General features: G+C 38.7%; 1 protein-coding gene across 1 annotated transcript; it reads left to right on the forward strand.

Moving 5' to 3' along the window:
* Window positions 1-2446: 2446 nt before the first annotated feature.
* On the forward strand, window positions 2447-13821 carry LOC104639160 (solute carrier family 2, facilitated glucose transporter member 11). The gene is made up of 13 exons (XM_075769384.1): window positions 2447-2579; window positions 4969-5034; window positions 7030-7128; window positions 7569-7729; window positions 9331-9455; window positions 9703-9832; window positions 10402-10550; window positions 11107-11294; window positions 11442-11552; window positions 12062-12163; window positions 12328-12403; window positions 13059-13186; window positions 13524-13821. The coding sequence occupies exons 2-13, from the start codon at window positions 5011-5013 to the stop codon at window positions 13728-13730; spliced, it is 1500 nt and encodes a 499-aa protein (XP_075625499.1). The 5' UTR covers window positions 2447-2579; window positions 4969-5010; the 3' UTR covers window positions 13731-13821.
* Window positions 13822-14235: the final 414 nt, after the last annotated feature.

Here is a 14235-nt window from a genome sequence, read left to right on the forward strand (position 1 = left end):
TGTAGAATTTATAAACACTCTGCTGACCACAGAGAAAGGGAAGACCTGTGATCCCCTCTCTCTCTCTGATTTCTGAATGTGTTTTTACAACCCTGAAATGGGAATAGTGAAGTTCTTGGCTTGCTACATCTGGCTAGGGTTCAATCCATACCAGATTAAAGAAAAAATTTAGTGGAATAGGAGAGAAAATCTTTGTTTCTCTAGACTCAGCTGAATAATCAAACTTTGCCAGGTTCCCATGCATAACGCCATGTTGCCCTTGTGGTGTATCTAGTTTGACAGACTTCAACCCTTTTGAAGTTTTCCATGTGAGTAGCCATCCTTGCTTTGACCTAAATTTATTTTTTTGCTAAAAAATTCAGCCATTTGATTCTAAGCTCAGACTTGTTAATGAAAAAGTACGGGAGAAAAGTTCCTTTACAACTCTTCTCAAGGAATAGTGCCTTTCAGTGGCAATGCAGCTAAAGGACTCCTGGGTGGAATCCAGCCACCATAAAACACAAGCACCAAGAGTCTTTTTAGATACTCTGTGCTACCTTGCCCATCATGGTCAACATCTCAAGTCTGTAGCTCCTCTTCCAGGATCAGACTTCCCACCGATATCTCATGGGCTGTGAATCCCATAGCAATTTAGCTGCTACTTTCCTTTGTGTGACTTTTGCCTACCTGGACCCAATTTACCCCAGAAGAACCACCCCAGAATGGAACTTCTGGCTGTGACAGAATACCTGTTGCTTTACAGTTTCTCTTAAAGACATCTGTAGAGTACCTTGCTGTGTGTACAGCAGACTGTCAGCAAATGCTCAGTCATGTCCTCCAGCTCTTGGATACATGCAGGGCTCTTGCCTAGGGTGTAAGTCTCGATCATGACTAAGAAGTGATCACATATACTCATATTTCAGGGATGTGCAATCAGTACAGACTCTTCAGTTATAGTTCACTGCAAGTGTGGATGCTGATTGACACCTGTAGAGATGACTGTAAATATTTTATGCCTTGAATATTTTGTCAGACTCATACAGCTAGATAAGATTTACAGTAAAAGTGGGAAATGTAATTCTAACATAAGGAACTTCTAATGCATTCGCTTAAGCATTTCCAACAACAATTTATGGTTTAATTTACAGTCTCTTACGGGAGTTTTGCCAATTTTTACAAGCATGTAGTGTGCACAAAGATAAGGAAACAAAGTTAAAACATATCATATGCAAGTTTTCTAACTCCCAGATTTAGTGTGATATACCATTCCCAATGATCTCTGCTGCAGTAATGGATGTAATATAATTTTCTGCATTGATCTATAATCAACATCTGGGCTTGAATTCATATACTGCAGGCTTTCAAACTGTGAATGATCTTCAAGGCAATATGATACCAAGTTCCTAATTCTTCTTCCTGCTATACATAGTTAAAGGTAAAAAGAGTTTGTGAGCCATATAGGATAGTGTGATCTTGTAAAGTACCACAGGGATTAATTTCACCAGAACCCTTTTCTGAAATATACACACTCATGGGACTTTTATTTAGAAAATATCTAATATTCTGCACATTTCCCCTTATTAATAAGAGGCTCACACAGTCCTAGTAGCAAAGCAATACTATTAGGAAGAACATGAACAAAGCTAAGGCTCACAGAGGAGCACACTATACAAATTAAAATCCAAACTCTAGACTTGCACAGTAAAATAAGTGGTTTTATCTCTGATATTGCTTTGACTGGCATATTTACTTCAACTCAAATAAGGTTATTCAAAATATGAATTCAATTGCTCATCTTAACTGCTGCTTATTTTTAATTGGAAATGTTAAGCATAATAAAAATGGCAGATTGCCTTTAATAAAACTTCTGGCCTCCACAAATGTTTCTTTCCCAACATCAGGATCTCCCTTAGGAACAGCTGACTAGAAAAAAAGTTATTGGTGTGCATACCCTTCCATGACTGGGGTTTTTCATTATTCCTGGCTTTAGTATTGAGGGACACTTAAGACTTCACAGTAAAAGATAATCTATGAAACATGAAGTGTCCTTAAAGTCAGAAAAGCTCAATGATTTTGTAGTATTCCATAAACACATAACATGATTAAAAACTGCCAGTTTTTTACCAATATAGAAAGGAAATCTTAACTTTTTGCAAACAGAATTCTCTTTTCCTAACCAGTCATTCTGAAAACATCCTTCATTCCATTCCAACTATACTTGAAGTCTTTGGAAACGTAAGCAGAGTGGCATCATGTAGCATTGCTGGAGTGACTCTAGTGAGCCACTTCTCTGATCTCAGTTATTCATTAGATGTTATTAGGAAAGCCTTCCCCATAAGATCTTCACCAGGAAGCAAGCAGATGCCCTATGGAACATTAATGTGACAACGAAGCGTAACAGGTATTTGGAGCACAAGTCAAACTTAGCCTGTGCTCAGTGGAGCAAGAGCTGTATTCTGGTAACGGTCTGGTCAAGGGATGAAACAGCAAAAAGGTATGCTTCAAATATACATGGGAGGTGACAGAGACAAAGAGGACAGTCATTCAGAAGTTTCAGGAACACTACATGTACGTTTTCTCCCAGAGACATCAGATGATATGTAAGATATGTCTCAAATACTGACTCTGAAGCAGATATAAACACTTAAAAATTGGATCAGTGAACTGTTGTCAGCTAGACACAAAAACCATAGATCTGGGCTAGCTGGCCTGTATTAAGGAAAGCTTTGCATATATGTGTCACACATGATTGCAAAATTGCAAGATAAATGATTGTTCTGGTTTTGGATGGGATAGAATTAATTTTCTTCCTAGTAACGGGTATAGTGCTGTGTTTTGGATTTAGTGTGAGAATAATGTTGATAACACATTAACGTGTTTTAGTTATTGCTAAGTGGTGTTTACAATTAAGTCAAGGACTTTTCAGCTTTTCAAGGCCTGACAGCAAGGAGGTATAAACCTTCCGCAGGAGGTGCACAAGAAGCTGGGACTGGACACAGCCAGGACAGCTTGCCCAAACTGGCCAAAGGGATATTCCATACTGTATGACATCGTGTTCAGTATATAAATTTGGGGGGAAGTTGGCCGGGGTGTGATCACTGCTCAGTGACAGGCTGAGCATTGGCTGGTGGATGGTGAGCAATTGCACTGTACATTGCTTGTTTCATATATTCTATTACTATTTTCTCTTCCTTTGCTGTCCTATTAAATTGTCTATCTCAACCCAGGAGTTTTACTGTTTTGGTTTTTTCCCTCTTTCCCGATTGTCTTCCCCATCCCACCAGCCAGGGGTGGGGGGAGGTGGGCAAGCAGCTGCCTGGTCCTTAGTTGCCAGCTGAGGTTAAACCATGACAACAACTAAATGGCCTGATGTTGGGAGATTTACTGTCCTGATCACAATTATGACTAAAGGATATCTGTAAGATACCTGCTAACTAGCTGTTAGCACTATTTATGAAACTGCACATCTAATAAAGGGTGCCTCAGCACAGTGTAAGTCATAAGAGCATAGAAGCAGTACAGAAACTAATCAACATAAATGCAAAAGACACTACGCATTAAGGGCATTATGGGAGAAAGACTTTTAACCTACCAAAAGTAGGATCCTAAATTAAAGTACAAGAGCAAAGAGTAAAAGTTACTATATGTATAAAGCATACTAAGTAGAAGTGGGTGAAGTAGAAGATAAGAAAACATGTGCAACAGGCTGCATTTGAGAAGGAATGCCCCACACCGATAGCTACATATTATTGCCTGCTTGTGCCTTCCCCCAATATCATCTAAGCAAAGCAGATACTAGCCACTAATGTGGCACTTCTTTTGTCAGATGCACATTATGTTGTTTCAACTTTGTATAACTTTACAGAAAAGGAAATTAATTCTTAGCATCAAAGGGACAGTCTTGCTTGTGCTCTAACAATAGCTTATCAGCTGGAGAACCTAATCTGGAAAAAAACCTTCCATGAACTTTCAGCACACAACAACAAAGTCAACTTCACGATGAGGACTGCATAATGACAGGAGAAATGACTGGGTGGTGTACATGCTACATTTCAGACACTAGCTAGAGAATCTGTGAATATTCTTTGCATGTGATGTATTTTCTAGTAAATATGATAACTTGCATCCAATAAGCCCTTTATGATTTCTTCATCTCATCTTCTTTAACTGAAGTATAAATGGCAAATGATAACTAAGCCATTTTACCAACTTAATACATAGAAAAAGCTCTGAATTATGAAATCAATGAAGTTAAAGCCTGAGAATTTTCTGTCTGAAGGAAAAGACATCAGTCCAGCTATGGAGGTTACAGGACAGTTTCAAAGCAATCTTTTTTTCATCACAGACACATAAATAAATATACTGACTAATGGAAATGCCAGACAAAACTGTGCATGACACAGAATCTTCCTCTCCCAGCAAAGAAAAATCAGCCACAATTAAATATTTAGCTGGTCAAGCCTGGTGTGTCACTATAGAATCACTGTTTGCACCCCTTTCCAAAATGATGGAGCATTTCAGTTCCTTTAAGTAATGATTAAGTTACGATGTGCTCCAGTTGTCATCACATGAAGAGAGAATAGCTCTTTCCTATTATATGTCAAAGTCCTATAGGTCACTGTCCAAGTCCCATCTAAGATTCCCAACAGATAACTTTATCTTTATGTTTCTCAGCTTATACTGAAAACTAAGCGAGTTATGATTATTGGAATCCTGCTTAAAATTGATGTCTCAGTTCCCTATCCCCCTAGCACAAGACAGAGTTCATGAAGTTCATGAAGGTTCCCCGCAAGGGACACCATCCTGTTTACTTGGGCTAGACACAACCATTGGTTGAAATATTTAATCCAACAATTTTAAACTTTGTACAACAGCTGAAATATGTGTAATTAACTCAAAAACCTTTGAAGTAAAATTTAACTTCAATAACATGGGACTAGTTCACTGACACTGCTATTGTATAATGTGAGCATTTGGTTCTTTTGGCAGGTACTAGCCAGGAAGCAACAGGAATTGTCTCTTTCATAGAGGATGGCTACCTTCTTCTCTGACCTGGTGAGTGTTGGTCACTTTTTCTCAGGGCTCTGACTTATAAAGGACAAAGCTAACATAATACTAAAGATCCAGATTCCTTAAAGATTGTAAGCTCTTTTGGGACAGAGACCATCTTTCTCTTCTGTGTTTAAACATCACCAAGAACAATGGGGCTTGGGGCCATGAAAATCATGTTGCATGGTCTTTTCCATGCAACAAGATAAAATAAAATAAAATAAAATAAAATAAAATAAAATAAAATAAAATAAAATAAAATAAAATAAAATAAAATCTAACAAAAGTCCTGGCAGTTCCACCACTGACAATGCTACTATACTTTTGTCTTCTGAATTACTGAAGGTAATACTAATTATTAAGCACTCTGGTTACTTCCCAAAGTAATGAATAGATTAACTACTGCAAAAAGCTAAGAAATTCATTACATAAGCTTTAAAATAAATTACTTTCCTCGTTTCATCCAAAAATAATTAATTTCATCCATCAAGAGTTTCCATAGTCTTAAACAGGGAAAAAGTAATAAGGATTTCTTGCTCTACTTCTCAACTGTCAGTGAGTAGCTATTTTGCTTTCCTTTTTAAGTTTTAAAATTGTTAATTTGTAAGTCTATTGGGAAAAAAAAAGAAAAAGGAAAATTGAGAATGTCAGTTCTTAATATGTTTGAATCCTTTTGCCAGTTAGCAAGTCCATGGAATTTGAGACAAGATTTTTAAGGAAATTTAGAGTCTTCTGCTCCATAGGTTCTTGGTTCTTGTCATGTGATAACTTGGGAAATCCAGCTGTGGACTAATTAAGTAACAAGCTCTTGAAAGATGGAACCATAAAAAGGAGTGTTCTTCTAAGTAACTCCCAGTCCAGCATTATTCACACTTGCATTATTTTTTCCCTGCCGGATTGTGTTTTCTACCAGCTTCTCTCCATCCAGGCACTGATCTCCAAAAAGCTGTGAGCTCATGAAGTTCATATCTGACATGAGTAGAACACAGAGCATAGTGTCCTCTATACAGAGATGATGTTACTGTCCTGGTCTGTGATGTGCTGGATAAAAAGAGAGAGGCAGTTAAACCCCAAAGGACCCTGCACAGATCCTGATGGAGCTAAAATCACAATTGTCCTAGGTTAGGTCTTCTAGGTACAGTCTAGGCTGTTTGAGGATAACTCTGTCTAACCTTGCAGGCACTTGGAAACAGGAAGGATGACCAGTGGTATCACACACCTCAAGGTCTAAGTAGTTACATCTAATGTTTTTTTTTCATATTTACAGATAAAATTATTTAATTCATCAAAGCAGCCAATGTCTCTCAGTCCCTAGGGAATCCTCAACCAAGGAAATTTTAGATGGACAGTATTTCCCTAGCCTGGAAGATGCCAAGCCCCTCAATATGCAAGCACATGCTTTTATGGTTAAATAAGTAGGAACAAAAAATACTGGAAAGGAGAAATTAAATCCCAAGTCAGTCAGGAAGATTTTTGTTTTAATGCAATTACAGAGGCTGAAGGTTAGAAGGATCTGAATTATGCTTAAAGATACAACACAGTCAGAAATTAAAGCAGAGAGTACAATAAAATCTTGTTGATTTTTAATGCTGTACTTTTGTGGCATAACATTATGGTTTAATGTACATAGGTTACTGCAGGTTGCAGACAAGAAAACCACATCCACTTCCCCACATCCAGGACTGCCAACTTGTCAGATATTGCAGGCATACAGTGAAAGCTGTACTATCAGGAACATATTTTAAGACTCTCCTTATTGCAAGCAAAGTGGTGGATTATCACTCATATACTAGCACTTAGTCTTGCTATGGCACTGTGGCTGGTGATTGCACTGTGACAGTAAGTTAGAGGGATTTTGGAAAACCGTTGAAATCCAAGAGGATGTGAAGTGGACAATGCAGGTTTCCAGAGGGGACGGGCAAGCGTGGCTACAAAGACTCTGGCCCTGCACAAATCTACACTAATGAGAAGCTGAGGGAGCATTTTATTCTTGCTTTGCAGGTTCAGTTCCAGGGATTATTTCAAATGATCTTAGTGCTGGGAATTGGTGGTAGTTTCCCATATGGATTCCACATTTCTGTCATCAACTATCCTTCTGTGGTAAGTAGCCATCTCTTGAGGTTGAAAAGAGAAAGTGGAGAGGTGCCTGACCTCTCCATTCCCCCACAAATCTCAAATTTACTGAGCATTCAGCTGATACATCTATGCATTTTCTTTGGCAAACAGTAACATCACATGTGTAGAGAAATTATTCTTCTTTATAGAACAGGACGGCACTTGCTGTTTTAAATAGTTACCACATAGTATACAAGCTTCCAAAGGAAGGCAGAAAATGTGCTTTTAGCATGCTCCATCAGGAAGATTGCTGACCGATACAAACTTGAAGATTTTGCAATATGATCTTAGCTAACTTGTTTTACAAAGTTAATCTCAAAAGAAATCTGATATTAGAACCCCAGGCCAGATCTGAAGTACAACAGCCAAATAATAGGAAGGGATCTTATACTCATTGTCCAGTCAAATCTCATTTTACTTTTCAGCACATCAGGAAGTTTATTAACGAAACCTGGATAGAGCGACATGGCTCCCCCCTCCATCCTGAGACGATCATGCTGTTGTGGTCCTTCATTGTGTCTGTTTATGGGATAGGAGGATTCCTCGGGAGCCTCGGCTGTGGCTACTTGACTACAAAATACAGGAAGTAAGTGTTTCTTGTAACAGCTCAATAGTCACAAAATACAGGGAAATACCAAGGTGAACAAACAAACCTCTTCTTCTTGGCTGAAGCAGTCTGACTGAAGACTAAACTGATTTGGTTTGCTAGCACATTCACTTATTTCAAGCAGCAAGCAATTTTTCATCTTATCTGCCCTCCCTAATGAACTGTGTATCTGTAAAGGACACATTCATCATCACATCACCAGATCAGTGCCTCTGGGAGTAGCGGGATAGTGTACCTGGCTTGTATTCTCTTCAAAATCCCCTGTGACTCATAAAGATCTCCCAAGCTCTACAAACTCAAAAAAAAAAAAAAAAAGAAGCTGTGTGTCTTGTGTTGTAACACATTATACACAGTTAGTCTAACCACCTGGAAACCACTGCGTGGAAGACACCCTTGAGTGTCAAAGAAGAGCCAGATTTCCATTTAAATACACAAATTTTGGAGTGATGACGTTATATTAAATATTCATATCTAATCTAATGAAAATGTGAAGAGAATAGAAAAAAAATAATTTGCCTGTAACTACACTATAAAGATACAATCAGTGCCAAAACAAATTCTCCAAGAGACATTTCTGTACTTGGCAATCCATTTTACTGAAAGTCAGTTCCAAACTGTCTTTCCCACTGGATGCAGAAAGGATTCCTCACCAGTCTGGTCTGTTCTCAGTGCCTTGTGTGTAACACCACTAATTTCATTTGCAGAGAAATTGGCAAACATATCTACTTGGTGTGACCCACTTAAAGATCTGCTCCACAATCCACTGATCCAGAGGCCCCTCATATGGGTCTCAACAAACCATCTTAGCCTGCCTGCAATTGTGTTCTTTCCTATCAGGTAAGTGCCCCCAAGAAATTTCTTGTGGGACACTGCCTCATCCCACACTCAGAGGGTCTCCCAAGACTGGGAACAAAATCACACACTTCTCCCATGGGTTATTTAACACATGATAACCTAATTGCTGAATCACAGTCTTCTGAATAGAGGATCTCTGTGAATCCTTAATGTGTGCAAGAGGACTCTGGTCTAGTAAGCATCACAGCAAAACAAGTGAGTACAAAAGTCTTTGATTTGAGCCTGAGACATCAGGGTTGTGAACATACCAGCTCACGTTTCACATGGAGTATCTTTTGAAATATGTTTCTAAAAACTCTTTCCACCATCTCAGATCACATCCATTTAGCCAAGAGTGTCTTTAATATGAGCCATTCTAGAGAGGGAACCATGGACTCAAATTATTTCTGGGGAACAACCTGATATTTTATGAGGAGTTCTAGCCATTTAAAAATATTGGTGACAAGCTGGGGCAGTTCTTTTTTCCCCACTTGTGGAAATGCTGATGAAGTGTTCCAATTGTTTAAATTCTAAGCTAAGAAATATTAATGAATTAAAATCTAAAGGATCCTGAAATTTTAAAGAATCACTTTGACTATCCAAAGTCAAAATTATTTCAGCCATTCCTCAAAACAGCAGGAATGGCTGTACCGTGCTTCCTGTCACAGCAAGATTAGTCCAAAGAGTACAAAATGTTCTTGTTTCACACTAAATTCTCATGGGCCTTTTTTTTTTCCCCCCCCCAGAAAAAAGTGCCAAATGTGCACCAACCTGATCATGCTGGTAGCTGCACTTTTCATGGCTTTCAGTAAAACAGCCAAATCGTTCGAGATGATTCTGGTCGGACGCTTTCTCTATGGCATTGGTACAGGTATGTGCTCACGCTACTGTGGAGCGCAAGCATCCTTGCTGTCCCAGGGCTGTCTCTACAGGCATTGCCATTCTTGGAGAATGATTTTTAAAGCAAATATACTAGGCATTTAATAAAAGTGAATGACATCATCCCTTTTGCAAGAAATTTTAATCCAAATACCAGAGTGAATGTAAGAGAGGATGGAGTCAGAAAGTTAAGCTTTTCTCAGTATTTTAACAGTCATTTATCCTCCTCTATGTTAAAGGTTTTTCTCTCAATATACATCCTCAGTATGTAGGAGAGATTTCACCCAAGAAGCTGCGTGGATTTACCAACTCAACAGTCGCTGTTTTTCTGACACTGGGAAAACTCACAGGACAGGTTATTGGACTACGGTAAATACTCCAATCTTTCTATCAGATTACACTAAAAGTAGTAGAAATCTTTCTATAACCTTACCTTCTCACCTAGTCAGTGACTGAGACACCCTTTCATCTTCTCTAAAACAGGCCTTATCTTATGCCAGAAGAAAAGTTTTGCTCATATTTGAGGCCAACATATAGTTTTAAATATAGGATAAAGAAAAATTAATTACTCATAATCTGATTTCTCCTTATATCCACACCCTTTTTACCAGGGGACTTCACCTTCAAAATTTACTATACTTACATGAAAAGTCTTAGCAAGATGTTTTGTTACTGTGGTCAAACAAGTCTCATCAGCTCTCTAGACATTATATTGGATCCTAATGATATTTAGAAAGTTTTTCAAAATGCCAAATAATTTCTTTAAAACTGTCAGAAATAAAAATAGCCAAATTTGTGAAATTTGCTGAATTATCAATTCAGGTGTTTGCTCCACTGCACCCTTGAATGGAATTTAGGCAATCCTCATCACTCAGGAAAACTTCCTGAACATCCATTCCATTAATTCAGCATAATTTTGTTTCACATACACTTTCCAGGGAGATTTTAGGAAGCGAAGCTTTGTGGCCGTGGTTGTTAGCATCTAGTGGACTTTCAGCATTGGTTCAACTGGTTACTCTCCCATTTTTCCCTGATTCACCATCCTACCTCCTGATACAGAAGGGTAATGAGGAAGCCTGCAGGAAAGGTAGAGTGTCTACTTTCCTCACTTACTTCACTTCATTTGATATGTTAGAGACAGCCTCTGTAGAAGACAAGAAAACAGGCAGAGCTGTACAGCACAGTGCCATGGAGTAACAGCAGAGGCAGTTTGAAATAAAACAGTTGAGATACCTACGGCAATACGGCTGTATTAACCTGGGGCCTCAGTCTAATTTAATCAGGTAAGACAAGAAAGATAGATATATATTAGCATGTCCAACATTTCCTGCTTTAGTGGGAGCTACTCCTTCTTTAAAGGAAACAGTTTAGACAATTCATTTTTTACTAAATCAAATATACTTAAATGTTTATTTTGTTTACAATTAAGTCGACTCAACATTAGAAAGTTATGCTATACTGACAACCAGAGAGACAAAATTCTTCCATCTGCCTACTGCACCAGACCCAACCAGATGGCAGAAGCAGACAGCACCAACACCACTACCGACACCAATGGACAGGCAGACTAAAGGGTTTAATGCAACCGCTCATGATGGAGCTATACTGGTAGAATAATCCACTCCTTTCTTTCTCCCCAACAGCTATCCGAAGGCTCTGGGGGGAAGGAGACCATCAAGCAGAAATTGATGACATTATGAAGGAGAAGGTTGCAATGACGAGCACAAAAACTTTGCGTGTCCTTGAAGTAATAAAAGAGAGATCTTTGCGTTGGCAACTTTACATCTTGATGACTGTCATGACCACCTTGCAGCTCTGCGGAATCAATGCAGTTGAGTGCTCTCTTTATCCCCAGAACAAGAGACAACTCTAGGCAGTGTTACAAACCCCTCCAAGCTAATGTTATTACACCAGCTTAGAATTGCATCAGAATTGCAACACTTTTTTCACAGGTGCATTTCTTCTCTGCATTTTTCAGATATACTTCTATTCTTTTGAAGTATTCCACACAGCCAAGTTTGAAGAATACCTTATCCCATACGTGTCCCTGGGAGTCGGGTTGTGTGAATGCTTATCCTCTATACTGTGTGTAAGTCTTTTCAGACTTGAATTTGAAAGAAAAAATTAATGTGGTCAACAGTTGTACTTTTCCTTACTTATAACTGGGCTCAGGGAAGATTTGCATAACCTAAGACACATCTTCCTGCTTCTGCAAAACCACATGCAGGATAAAAGGCAGCTCATTTCCCAAATTATTTCCACAACTGTATGGCTTCAGACTATTTTTTATTCTGTAAAATAATTTTCTGATATTCTGAATTAGATGTGTGTATGTATGTATGCACAACTTGATATATACCAGCACGCAAGAAAGGGAACTGTCTACCAACAGCCTAGGGTTGACTAATAAACACAGCTTAATTAATAATGAATTAGCTTTGCAGAAGCTAATCAAATTCATGAGGAATTAAGCAACTTGCAAGTTACATTGATTTCTGGCTATTATTCAAGTAAGTCTTCTGCAAAGAACATATGGAGAGGGGAGTAATTACTTCATTTGAGATCTGGGATTTATAACCTGTGTTTTCTGCTTTTCAGAGCACCCTTATAGACCGATTTGGGAGGAAGGTGCTGCTGTTTGGAGGGTATACGTTGATGTGTTCTGTGCTAGCACTCCTTACCATGACCCTGTCACTGCAGGTAAAGAGGCAGCAGCCTTCTGGCTACTCACCCAGCATCAGCCCACGCCTCTGGTCTTGCCTCACAGGATATGTACAAAAACTTGTGTCAGTGACAGAAAATACAGAGCTCTGCTATTCTGTCATGTATCTAATGGTTTGATATCACTGGTTTCTTACTTTTAGCATCAGTTTTTCTGGATGCATTACTTCAGTGTTATCTTGATCTTCCTATTCGTTATCTTCTATGGAATTGGACCATGTGAGTACATCAATGGCAACTCTGGGAGGAAATTTTGTATCATATTGGTTGGTGACACAACTGGCAGAGGAAGAACAGACAGTACCATGGTAAAAAGTTCTGGAAATTAAGGAAGGAAGGGCAGATATGTACAAGTGGGTGACAGGAAAAGGATGCAGATGATACCTCAAATTTTGCTGCTGATCACAGGATCTAAATAATTTAAAATACAGTATCATCTTCTCCAGAGGGTTTGAGACAGAAATTTCAGAACAATTTTTTAAATACTCAGATAAAACCAGGATTCTAGGCATTGCCAGATATATTATAGTAATCATCTTCATTAACTTGGCAAGTTAAGTTTTATGCCTACCAACATGCTTCAGGTGGAACTGACCACAGGAGACAAAAGAGGAGCTGGTTTTATAAATTACCACACTAATAATGGCTACCAGTGCAATATGGAACTGCACAGATCCACTGGAACCAGAAACAGGATTCCAGTATGTACAAGAGAAACCTAAATTAACAGCTGTAGTCCCTTTCTGGAATCAAGGTGTTTCACTTCATAGCAGAGGCCATCTGCCAGCAGGCCACCTATTCTGCCATTGGGAGGATCTTTGGCAGGAGCAAGGAAACATGTATACCTGGTTTGTGTTTTGCTTTTCTTTTTCAGCTGGAGCCACAATATCTATCATGGTTGAAATCTTCAGCCAGTCATTCAGACCATCAGCCTTTCTGATTGTTGGCTGCATCAACTGGATAGGACTATTTGTACTTGGGATGATTTTTCCATTGATTGTTGTAAGTGACTCTAACTGGATCCCTCCCTCCAGGGTAATTATCTTCTGAATGCTGACAGGGAGCAAAATAATACCAATAAATTGCAATGATATGCAAAGCTTAGAGCTCTGTCCAGATACCAAACCTGCTTAGGAATCTCCCAGGCCTGTCAGAGGAGCAGCAATTGGACTCAGGTCAAACGTGGCCAGTGGAAAGTCCTGGTTTGATACCCATCCTGGTTTGTGTATTGAGCACACCTTTGAATTTTAATTACTAAGACACAGACTTGCATCCAAGGGCAGGGAAACAGAAATTAGATTCTTTTTTTCTTTATATTTTCTCTCATTTCTGATTGCAGGATAACCTTGGACCCTTCTGCTTCCTTATCTTTTTTGGAATCCTTGCTTTATCAGCAATTTTCATCTACCTGTATCTCCCCGAGACCAAGGGAAAGTCAATCATGGAAATAAAAGCAGAGTTCAACAAGCTGAATTTTGGGAAAAAAGAAACCTCAGCCACTGAAAATAACTTTCCTAAGGAACAGTTGTTCTGCACCAAACTCTGAATGTCCAGAGAAATTTGCATCTCTTAGAAAAGACGGGAAACAATGTTGCAACAGAACTAAACAGGAAACATTAAAAACAGACTGCAAGCTTTTCTGTCTCTTTTTCTTTTTTTTTTTTTTTTTTTTTTTTAATATAAATATGAAATTCACTATGCTAGAGGGTTTTTTTCCTTGCTGTTATCTAAATATTTTCACAGGAAATTTCATTACTCAGTTTCAAGATCTACTGGACATAATGAGATTTTTTTCTAAAAAAAACCCCAACCTTTTATGCTAGTCTAGCTTATGAAGTTTTAAAACATTTTGTTAACAGTCCATAGGGCCCAAATCCTGCTACAAGAACATACATACAGGCTCTACTCACAGCCCTGGACCCACAGCTCTGGGCCTCAGTTGGTCTCTCTTGTTCCCAGGAGTTCTGTCCAATGCCACAGATACCTGAACAGTTTGTTACCAAGCTTTCCCAAACAAGACCTCACACCTCAGAATCAGGAAAGTGCTGACA

This window comes from Balearica regulorum, chromosome 17 (genome assembly GCF_011004875.1).
Source record: "Balearica regulorum gibbericeps isolate bBalReg1 chromosome 17, bBalReg1.pri, whole genome shotgun sequence".
Taxonomy (NCBI): domain Eukaryota; kingdom Metazoa; phylum Chordata; class Aves; order Gruiformes; family Gruidae; genus Balearica; species Balearica regulorum.